General features: G+C 42.3%; 1 protein-coding gene across 5 annotated transcripts in view; it reads left to right on the forward strand.

The window, feature by feature from the left end:
* Positions 1 to 10,956, forward strand: part of LOC133369155 (receptor-interacting serine/threonine-protein kinase 2-like) — a 53,509-nt gene extending 42,553 nt beyond the window's left edge. For all 5 annotated transcript variants that reach the window (XM_061594105.1, XM_061594101.1, XM_061594102.1 and 2 more), the window contains 3 exons: positions 4,514 to 4,676; positions 8,296 to 8,511; positions 9,237 to 10,956. In XM_061594105.1, the coding sequence (XP_061450089.1) occupies positions 4,514 to 4,676; positions 8,296 to 8,511; positions 9,237 to 9,535 (678 nt within the window). In that variant the 3' untranslated portion in view covers positions 9,536 to 10,956. The remainder of the gene's footprint in view (positions 1 to 4,513; positions 4,677 to 8,295; positions 8,512 to 9,236) is intronic.
* Positions 10,957 to 11,319: the final 363 nt, after the last annotated feature.

Raw genomic sequence — 11,319 nt, forward strand, 5'->3', positions numbered from 1 at the left:
AAGTTATTAGCTCAAAGTTATTCTAACCCAGTCCTTATACAAGGGTGGTCTCACACAACCTTTGGAACATGTATTGGGGATCAGGAAACACTCATGCATCTGCAGCGTAATATTTTACTTTATTTGAAATGAGTTTTTTGTTGCCCTTCATTTGAGCCAATGTCTGGGTAGTGTACATCATAGAAAAAATACGCCGCCTCCAAAAAAAGAAAAAGGCAGATAAAATCATGATATGCACTTTGGATGTTATGTATACACAATTCACAAAATAATTCCTCCTTAAAAAAGGAGTGGGATAGTTCAGATGAATCGGTGTGCATTCTGTTGTGTTGAAGCAGTGAGGAGTTGGGGAGTGAGGGTGCAAGTATTCATTACGTCCCCACCACCACCACTATGAGTACCAAAAGACTATAGATCCAATTCTAATAATATTGTTGAAGGAAGCAGTGAGTTTTTCCCTCCTCCTTTCATGGATGAAGCTGAAATTTCTCAGACAAGACAAGAGGGTTTTTTGAGGGGGGCCAGGAGGGATCTGTTGGAGAAATTAATTTACCTCCCCCCCCCAATTTTGCTACCCACAAATCCCATGGAGAATTTTGGGAGGCCATTTGCACTCAGCCCTAATTTATAGTATCTACCAAGGATAGATATTCTGCAGCCTTGCAGGAGACAGATGCAGCCAGCATAATACAAATGTATGCTCGTATCAATAGAAAAGGTGGCTCTAGTGATTTATAAAATAATTACATGTAAACATCTCAAATTTTAACACCAGTTTTCTTACTTACATGGGTGCAAGGGTGAGATAATCCACTGCGAAGTTCTCCTGCAAACCTGCTGAATGGTTGGGAGCTGTGCTGTTGTGCATCTCCCACTCTTTTTGATGTGACTTCTGCAGTTTTTAAATACGTCACTAAAACAAGACTCAGATTTTTCTTTAAATTTAGAAAAACCTGAGACTTCTCAAAACACATTCACAGCACATTCCTATGCATGTCTAATTGGAAGTATGCCCATTCAGTTCATAAGAACATAAGAACATAAGAAGAGCCTGCTGGATCAGGCCAGTGGCCCATCTAGTCCAGCATCCTGTTCTCACAGTGGCCAACCAGGTGCCTGGGGGAAGCCCGCAAGCAGGACCCGAGTGCAAGAACACTCTCCCCTCCTGAGGCTTCCAGCAACTGGTTTTCAGAAGCATGCTGCCTCTGACTAGGGTGGCACAGCACAGGCTAGTAGCCATTGATAGCCCTGTCCTCCATGAATTTGTCTAATCTTCTTTTAAAGCCGTCCAAGCTGGTGGCCATTACTGCATCTTGTGGGAGCAAATTCCATAGTTTAACTATGCGCTGAGTAAAGAAGTACTTCCTTTTGTCTGTCCTGAATCTTCCAACATTCAGCTTCTTTGAATGTCCACGAGTTCTAGTATTATGAGAGAGGGAGAAGAACTTTTCTCTATCCACTTTCTCAATGCCATGCATAATTTTATACACTTCTATCATGTCTCCTCTGACCTGCCTTTTCTCTAAACTAAAAAGCCCCAAATGCTGCAACCTTTCCTCATAAGGGAGTCGCTCCATCCCCTTGATCATTCTGGTTGCCCTCTTCTGAACCTTTTCCAACTCTATAATATCCTTTTTGAGATGAGGCGACCAGAACTGTACACAGTATTCCAAATGCGGCCGCACCATAGATTTATACAACGGCATTATGATATCGGCTGTTTTATTTTCAATACCTTTCCTAATTATCGCTAGCATGGAATTTGCCTTTTTCACAGCTGCCACACACTGGGTCAACATTTTCATCGTGCTGTCCACTACAACCCCGAGGTCTCTCTCCTGGTTGGTCACCGCCAGTTCAGACCCCATGAGCGTATATGTGAAATTAAGATTTTTTGCTCCAATATGCATAATTTTACACTTGTTTATATTGAATTGCATTTGCCATTTTTCCGCCCATTCACTCAGTTTGGAGAGATCTTTTTGGAGCTCTTCACAATCCCTTTTTGTTTTAACAACCCTGAACAATTTAGTGTCATCAGCAAACTTGGCCACTTCACTGCTCACTCCTAATTCTAGGTCATTAATGAACAAGTTGAAAAGTACAGGTCCCAATACCGATCCTTGAGGGACTCCACTTTCTACAGCCCTCCATTGGGAGAACTGTCCGTTTATTCCTACTCTCTGCTTTCTGCTTCTTAACCAATTCCTTATCCACAAGAGGACCTCTCCTCCTATTCCATGACTGCTAAGCTTCCTCAGAAGTCTTTGGTGAGGTACCTTGTCAAACGCTTTTTGAAAGTCTAAGTACACTATGTCCACTGGATCACCTCTATCTATATGCTTGTTGACACTCTCAAAGAATTCTAATAGGTTACTGAGACAGGACTTTCCCTTGCAGAAGCCATGCTGGCTCTGCTTCAGCAAGGCTTGTTCTTCTATGTGCTTAGTTAATCTAGCTTTAATAATACTTTCTACCAGTTTTCCAGGGACAGAAGTTAAGCTAACTGGCCTGTAATTTCCAGGATCCCCTCTGGATCCCTTTTTGAAGATTGGCGTTACATTTGCCACTTTCCAGTCCTCAGGCACGGAGGAGGACCCAAGGGACAAGTTACATATTTTAGTTAGCAGATCAGCAATTTCACATTTGAGTTCTTTGAGAACTCTCGGGTGGATGCCATACGGGCCCGGTGATTTGTCAGTTTTTATATTGTCCATTAAGCCTAGAACTTCCTCTCTCGTTACCACTATTTGTCTCAGTTCCTCAGAATCCCTTCCTGCAAATGTTAGTTCAGGTTCAGGGATCTGCCCTATATCTTCCATTGTGAAGACAGATGCAAAGAATTCATTTAGCTTCTCTGCAATCTCCTTATCGTTCTTTAGTACACCTTTGACTCCCTTATCATCCAAGGGTCCAATCGCCTCCCTAGATGGCCTCCTGCTTTGAATGTATTTATAGAATTTTTTGTTGTTGGTTTTTATGTTCTTAGCAATGTGCTCCTCAAATTCTTTTTTAGCATCCCTTATTGTCTTCTTGCATTTCTTTTGCCAGAGTTTGTGTTCTTTTTTATTTTCTTCATTCGGACAAGACTTCCATTTTCTGAAGGAAGACTTTTTGCCTGTAAGAGCTTCCTTGACTTTGCTCGTTAACCATGCTGGCATCTTCTTGGCCCTGGCGGTACATTTTCTAATCTGCAGTATGCACTCCAGTTGAGCTTCTAATATAGTGTTTTTAAACAACTTCCAAGCATTTTCGAGTGATGTGACCCTCTGGACTTTGTTTTTCAGCTTTCTTTTTACCAATCCCCTCATTTTTGTGAAGTTTCCTCTTTTGAAGTCAAATGTGACCGTGTTGGATTTTCTTGGCAATTGGCCAGTTACATGTATGTTTAATTTAATAGCACTGTGGTCACTGCTCCCAGTCGGTTCAACAACACTTACATCTCGCACCAGGTCCTGGTCCCCACTGAGGATTAAGTCCAGGGTTGCCGTCCCTCTGGTCGGTTCCATGACCAACTGGTCTAGGGAATAGTCATTTAGAATATCTAGAAACTTTGCTTCTTTGTCATGACTGGAACACATATGCGGCCAGTCTATGTCCGGGTAGTTGAAGTCACCCATTACTACCACATTTCCTAGTTTGGATGCTTCCTCAATTTCATATCTCATCTCAAGGTCTCCCTGAGCATCGTTCCCAGTATTAAGTCCCTCCTGGGGCATGGTATCACCACCCACAACAATTCTGTGGAGGAGTCTGCCTCTTTTGGGGTTTCGAGCTTGCTGGATTCAATGCCTTCTTTCACGTATAGAGCGACTCCGCCACCAATACGTCCTTCCCTGTCCTTCCGATATAGTTTATATCCAGGGATAACCGTATCCCACTGGTTTTCTCCATTCCACCAGGTCTCCGTTATGCTCACTATATCAATGCTCGCCTCTAAGACCAAGCACTCCAGTTCTCCCATCTTGGTTCGGAGGCTCCTAGCATTAGCGTACAGGCACTTGTAAGCAGTGTCTCTCTTCAAGTGTCTTTGGCACTTGTGGTTTGGCCTGTGGTAATTTTGCTCTTCTCGGGATTTAACACCTAGGAAAGTATGTTTAGAAACTTCCGACTGCTATCTTTGTTTACTTTTAAAAGAAAACAATTCTTACAGTGAATTGTAAGAACTTTCTCCACTAGAAAAAGTCAGAGGAGAGCCTTCCCATCCCTTGTCATTCTGCATACGCACGTGCATGTGTGTGTACATACTATCAGTTACAAACATGGGGTTGGGTGGATTCATAGATGGAAAGGCTCCTGCTGCCCATGGAAGGCTGTGGAGGCTCCATAGGGAGGGTGGAATCAGCAAAAACTGCCTCTCCCCCCCCAACCAGCGGAAGTTTGGATCCAACCCATAATTATTTTAGTTATTCTCTCTTTAATTTATTCAGTGCTCTGAGTACTGCTGTTGAAAGGCAGCACATTTACTAGCATTCTTATTTGAAGTAGTTTTACTGTTTCTTTTTTGTTGCAGGTTGTCTGTCCTCAGAACAACAATAGGCCGAACAAGGAAGTGACTCTAAAATCACAAAGCTTGTCGAGCCTTCACCTTGAGAGTGCTGCCGCAAGGGCAGGAAAAGAAGCCAGCCAGCCAGTCTTTGCCAACAGTACTACTCATAACACAGTATTAGAAAGAGGTAGCATTTTTATGAGCTCTTAAACCCACCGTAACTATGAATAGGGATGGCGGGAGAAGTTTGACTTTGCATTTTAATGAGAAATTACCTAATTGGCACTTCTTGAATCGGTAGGCGAATTGAAACACAGCTATTCTTCAAAATTTACCTTTCTCTGAGTGTTTTGATGCAATTCTCCAATCAAACAATATGTACAAAGGTGCATTATATTGGGGGGGGGCTGCTTGCAAAATTGTGTATATTAGTCAAAGCTGCATACAAAAATATGTATAACGGAAGAAATTAGGACTAAAAGGCTGATGAATTTTTATGAGGCCTTATTTTTTCATTTTTAAAGAAAAACTTTCACAAACTGATGTGGAAATATGGACAACTGAATTCAAGACTGGGGGAAAATGAGAAACTGAGCAACCAAAATTGACAGATTCATTCATCCCTAATGGTGGATTCCAAATACAAATTGTTTATGTCTAGCCAACATCCTGTTCTCTTTGCTCACCTTTGACATGTTTATCTAGGCCAGGTGTGGGGAACGCTTGGCTTTCCAGAAGTTGCTGAACGACAACTCCTATCATCCCTGGCCATTAGCCATGCTTGCTAGGGCTCAGCGGGCTGATGGGTGGTGAGTTTAACCATGCTGGCTTGGCTGCACGACCGAGTTCTCCGTGGGGAAGTTGGTCATGCAGTTGATCCCTGCCAAAAGCAGCTTTGCCAGACCTGTGTTTGGCACTGTACTGAGCACAGGGCCGCAAAGTTCCTTTCACTGTGTTTCCCAAGTGCCCAGATAACCAGCTGACTGTTGGGTGCTTGGGAAGTGCTGTATATGGGCCTTTGACTGGTGGGCAGGACACATTATGATGTCATAATGGCATCAGGTGATTGACCAGTGGTTGTCCTGCCCATTAGAGATCTGGCCTGTCAGGCCAAAAGGTTTCCCCACCCTAATTTTACAAAGAGACATGATTTAAAAAAAAAAAAGGAACAAGGGGGAAAGAGGAAAATAAGCACATTTCATTTTGTCAGATAATGAAGTCACATAATGACCCAAGTGCAATGGCCACTGCAGGAAGCTGTCCTGAGATGGGAGGAGCCAAATGGCCATGGGTCCTAGGCCCCTACTAAACTGGGGGGGAGGCCCATTACCAGAGCTTGGAAAAGTTACTTTTTGGAACTACAACTCCCATCAGCCCAATCCAGTGGCCATGCTGGCTGGGGCTGATGGGAGTTGTAGTTCAAAAAAGTAACTTTTCCAAGCTCTGCCCATTACTGTGGCTTGAAAGACTGCCCTCTGTGAATCCCAGATTGTCTTTAGTGAAAATAATCCTCTTCTTGGTTTGTGACACACCATATCTTGATAGTGCATCATCTACTTTCATTTGCTGAAACAACCACAGTTACAGGGTCCAGTTGCTCGGTTTTGCAGTTCAGACAATTTTTCCGAGACTGCTTGATGCCACCAGTGTGATTAGATCTCCTGGGGTGACTTGGCAAGCAAAAGAGCTGCATTCAAAACTCAATTGGAGAACTACAGTGGGCGGGATATCCCAGCTCTGTTTGTAGATTTGCAGTTAGATGCATTTCCAAAAACAACTTGAGAATCACAGGCCAGGCTGGTATCCAGAAAGCAAATGCTACTACGGCAGCATATCCTATGGAACTCTAACAAAAAGGATGGCTGCAACCTGCCACATCCTTCCTCTGGCTGACCAAACACTGACAGCTCCTCTTTAATTGGTTCTGTTGATCTGAGAAAGGAGAGGCATCTATCAACATGACTAAATCCAGTCAAAGTCTAGCTATACAGCCAACAACTAGGTGTAGCTGAAATCCACCTGGCTTGTCCCATAGCAGTATTTTTCTAACAGGATCCCAACATTTCAGCAGGATATAAAACTAGTCTGAACAAACAAGACTAAAGTTTGAAGGTCATCTTAGAGTCACTTCCCATCTGACTTCTCCTCTACTCTGTTTTTAAGACACATTGGGAAGTGCTTGGGAAACAGGCAAAGAAGCACATCTTTATGTAAATATGCAAAACAAAGTGCATGCAGGAAACCTCTCCCTGCACTTCATACATCTTAAGGATGTCATTAGACGATGTGTGAAGCCGCTCTTATTCTGAAATGGAACATTTCTTCCACACTATTAAAATGATAGAAGTACTTTAGGAAACTAAAGTGTTCTTTTTTAATAGCATTCAGGAAAATAAATGTATTGGCACTGAGGACCTTAAACAGGGTTGCTTTGTACAGGAGCACAGAAATTGATATTGGATGCATAATTTCACTTCCTGAGAATACTACCTTTAATTTTTTTTAATAAAATGCAAGTTTCTAGTCTTGTGACTGCACTAGCAGCAGATGCAGAAATCTAAAAAAAGTGGGGTAGCTAAAGGTTTAGTCTGGGAACAGGGTGTTGGCATTCTGTGTAATTCCTTATTCTTCCACCTGACTATATAAATTACATTTACTCATAGCAAACTCAATTTTGCGATGCTGGTCCCTTTGTAGCTAAAATAGCACCACCCATATACAACCCCCCCCCCAATGGGGAAACTTAAAACAGCCCAATGACTGCGGGGTTAGAGGGCAGAAGGGGAGGGAAAGAGACTGGAAATCTGAACAGGAGCACGTTTTGTTGCAGATCTTCCCAGTCCCCCTACTAAAAACATGAACCATTCTCACACACTTTCTTATCAGTATTTTTCTGCTTCTCTCTTTGCTCTGTCCTCCTTTCTCTGTGGCTTATAGAGCAGAAACAGCTCCACCCCATGCCTCTGTCCTTCCAACCCCACCCTCCTGCAGTACACCTGGGTTTCATTCCATGGGTGTGGTGAGACGAATAGCTTCAGCATCACCTCACGCTAGTATAGCTAATAAAGTAGTCTCTAGGCAGGTTAGGGGAGCCTTTGGTCCTCCAGAAGTTGCTGGACTACCACTCTCATCATCCCTGCCCATTGGCCATGCTTACTAGGGCTGATGGGAATTGTAATTCAGCCACATCTGGAGGGGCAAAAGATTCCCCATCCCTGCTCTAGAGTCTGTTGTACGTGAAACTTATACATTGCCCATTAGTCTCTTGATTCTCCTGATCCTCATGCTGCAACTAGGGGTGGGGGACAGTTGATTCAGGTTGCATTTAAAGTTGAATTTATCAAATGTTCACATTCTGAAACAGCAGAAGAACTGAAACACAGGCATTCTTCAAAATGCTCACTTATCCAAAGTTTGCAATGCAGTTCTACAATGTCTGTTTACAAAAATGTATATATTAGGGGGAAATTATTTATTTATTTATTAGATTTATATTGCGCCGTTTCTCCCAGTAGGAGCCCAGAAATGTGTATAAAAATGAATAGTGAAAATATACAAAAATGCATGAAGTTAGGAGAAATTGCTTTCAAAAATGTGTGTGTTAGTCAAAACTGCAAACAAAAGTGTGTTAAGGAGAAATTCGCACTGAAATGCTGAAGAATTTTCATAAGGATTTTTTTTTTTTGCTGCAGAAATCTGGAGAACAGAATTTCAGGATTGACAAAATGAGAAACTGGGAGAACTGAAACTGACCAATCCTTCCATTACTAGTTGTAACTTTTATTATTTTGTACTTGTTTCTGTAGGCCATTCAACCTGTGGCAGTAAAAGGTCTTCAGGTGCTCCACATTCCTTTTCCACTTGCCTTATGCCTGATTCAAGCACAGGCGTAAAAAGCACTTCTCCGTGTGGCAAAGAGTCACAGGGCTTGCAGCCACCACTATCACAACTAGTGCAAAGACCTGATTACAGCCCTCCATACAGCAACCTTCAGAACAATTGGCCTGAAAGCCCAGGAACAGGTGAGACTGGTGGAGAATAAGGCTGTCAGTGGCTATCAGTCATGATGGCTATGTTGTACCTCCACCGTTGGAGGCAGTATGCTTCTGAATACCAGTTATTGGGAATCATAAATGAGGAAAATACTGATGCCCAGGTCATTCTGGGAAGGGTAGTTTGTGAAGGATACTAAAAACTGTTAGGAGACCCCTATTCTCTTCACAGAGCTACAATTTCCAGAATTCTCTGGGAAGAGGGACTGCCTGTTAAACCACTCTGCAACCGTAGCTCTATGAGGAGAATAGGAGTCTCCTAACAACTCTCAGCCCCCTTCACAAACTACCCTTTCCAGGATTCTTTGCGGGAAGCCATGACTGTTTAAAGTGGAAGAAAAGTAGAATAAATGTCTGGTGTGAATGTGGCCTTACTGTGATTTGTAACTGTACAGAGTCTGTGTTGTATAGTGGTTAGAGTATTGGACTAGGGCCTGAGAGAGCAGGGTTCAATTCCCAACTCAGACATGAAGCTCACCTTGGGCTAGTCAGTGCTTCTCAGCCTAGCCTACCTGTGTGAAGTGGCATGGGTTGGGAGCAGGGGCTTTATCTATAAATAATACCCCATTAGAGTTAGTTATCACACACACAAAGGGTTTGGGGGGGAGCTTATTGAAGCTAGAAAAATGACAAAGGTGTAACTGTTGTATTAGATGAACAACAAATCAAATGATCATAACTTCTTTGTGAACCAGGTCCTTACTGCAAAGAGAGGAACTGCTCCATCCTAGCCTGTGGGCGAGAAACTATCTTGAACTATATGACGGAAGGGCGCTTGAATCACCTCTTGGACATCTTGCGCTCCCAGCAACTCTTATCCAGGATGGACTATGAAGCAATCACTTCATTCCCTACCCTGACTGGCCGGGCCCGTGCTTTGCTCGACACTTGCCTTGGCCTTGGGGAGAAGGCAGCCCAGACTGTGGTGGCCGTGTTGTCTGCCAGCAAAGGCAGCCCTTTGCTGCGAAGAATCCAGACAAATGCAGTGAATTAAATCATTTATCTCACAGCATTTTTTTTTAATTAAACAATGTCTGTGAACTGGTCATTTGCAATAGGCTTGAATCGTGCCTTCGTTACTTTCTGGCATGGATGAGAGTCTTGCATTACTTCAGAGACTCTTATTCGCTTAAAGAAGAAGCATGAGCTAGATTAAGAGATCAAGTTGCCTATTGCCTGCAGCAGGAACATCAGCATCCTTTTAATACTGATGGTCACCCAGTACTGGAATTATGGTGTGGCTGGTCAAGTTTAGGCTCTTAAGCTCCTTGTTCTTACTTGAAGAGAACAGACTGCAGCACCCCTTGTTTTCATACTGTGCGAGAGGGGATTGCCAAAACTTGGTAAATAAAAAAGGAAAGGACATTTAAAGGCAGTGCTGCTGCCCCAATGAAACATGGAGAAAAGGGTGCTGAAGGGAGCAGAATAAAATACAACTGAACCATCATCACAGCAGGTGCCTTATTTAAAGCGACATTTTCATTCATGGTTGAGGTTCAGGTAGGCTTTCCAGCAATCAATGAGGCATTTTGCTCAAGTCTTCTTGAACGAATTATTTTTGGTGAAATTTCAGCTGTGTAAATGTTCTGAAATAATGCTTTTGAACATGCCAGTGTGAAGAATTTTAGCATTCTATAGCTAACTGTGTCTGCTAATATTAGCGGTGGGTGTTGTTTACTTGGTCATATGCAGCGACCAAGAGAATGAAAAGGAAGGCACCTAAAGGCACCTTGATCAACCTGCTACTGAGGCTAGGCTGGTTCATATATAATTATTTAAAATATTGATTTACCACCTTCCAGTACATATCACAATGGTGTACAAAATGATATTTTAAAAAGTCATGCAGTTTTTGAAACAAGCAATAACTAAACATGCATTGAGATCGGCCATCAATCGCTTTAAAAATATGCATGCAAATACGTCGCCTAGAGTGTCCGTTAGTTCGGACAGATAGGCGACTAACAAATAAAATTTTATTATTTTATTATTATTACCAATAAAGATAACTTTCCAAAGGCTCCAACATGGATAAATTAGAAGAGGGACCAGTGACAGGGTGGAACAAAATGGATTTGAACCCATTCTTTGTGTGATTTCTAATAATGTAAATAGAAACCTTCTAAATATTTGGCGCCTGACTTGGAATGGTTAGTTTTTTAAAAATATGTGCAGATATATGGAGAGAGATATAATCTCGTATGTGATGTGGGAAAACCTTCTGAACTGTTAAATGGATGGTTTGTGTAAAAATGAGGCTATTTTATGTACGATTGCATTAAACTATTTTTAAATAAGTGTTATGGTTTGACCGTACACATAACAAATCTGTGTGAGTAGATAAACAGCGTGCAGCATGAATGACGTAAAATCATAACGGAACTTAATAAACGTGTGATGAAATGGTTGTTTAAACCCTAGCTTAACTCATGTTTTAAGGGTAATGTTGCTTCAAGACATGTAGTAACAAATGTAATTAATAATAATAAGCTTAGTTTTTCAACAGTGATTAGGGCAAATTACGCATACACATTGTTAAAATTTACGTCCCTCCTTTCCGCAATGAATGCATCAACATCAGAAGTTGCGTTATGCGAAGTCAGGCCGTTGGTTCAGGAATGTGACTGGCAAAGCTCTCTCGGGGTTTCAACTAGGAACATTTCCTAGCCCAGTCTAGGAATGATGCTGGGATTAAACCTGGGACCTTCTGCGTGCAAGGCGTGTGCTCTGCTACCACCTGTAGCTCTTCCCCAACCATAACAGCAATGTAAATTTACT

The sequence above is a fragment of the Rhineura floridana genome, chromosome 13 (genome assembly GCF_030035675.1).
Source record: "Rhineura floridana isolate rRhiFlo1 chromosome 13, rRhiFlo1.hap2, whole genome shotgun sequence".
NCBI classification, from domain to species: Eukaryota; Metazoa; Chordata; class Lepidosauria; order Squamata; family Rhineuridae; genus Rhineura; species Rhineura floridana.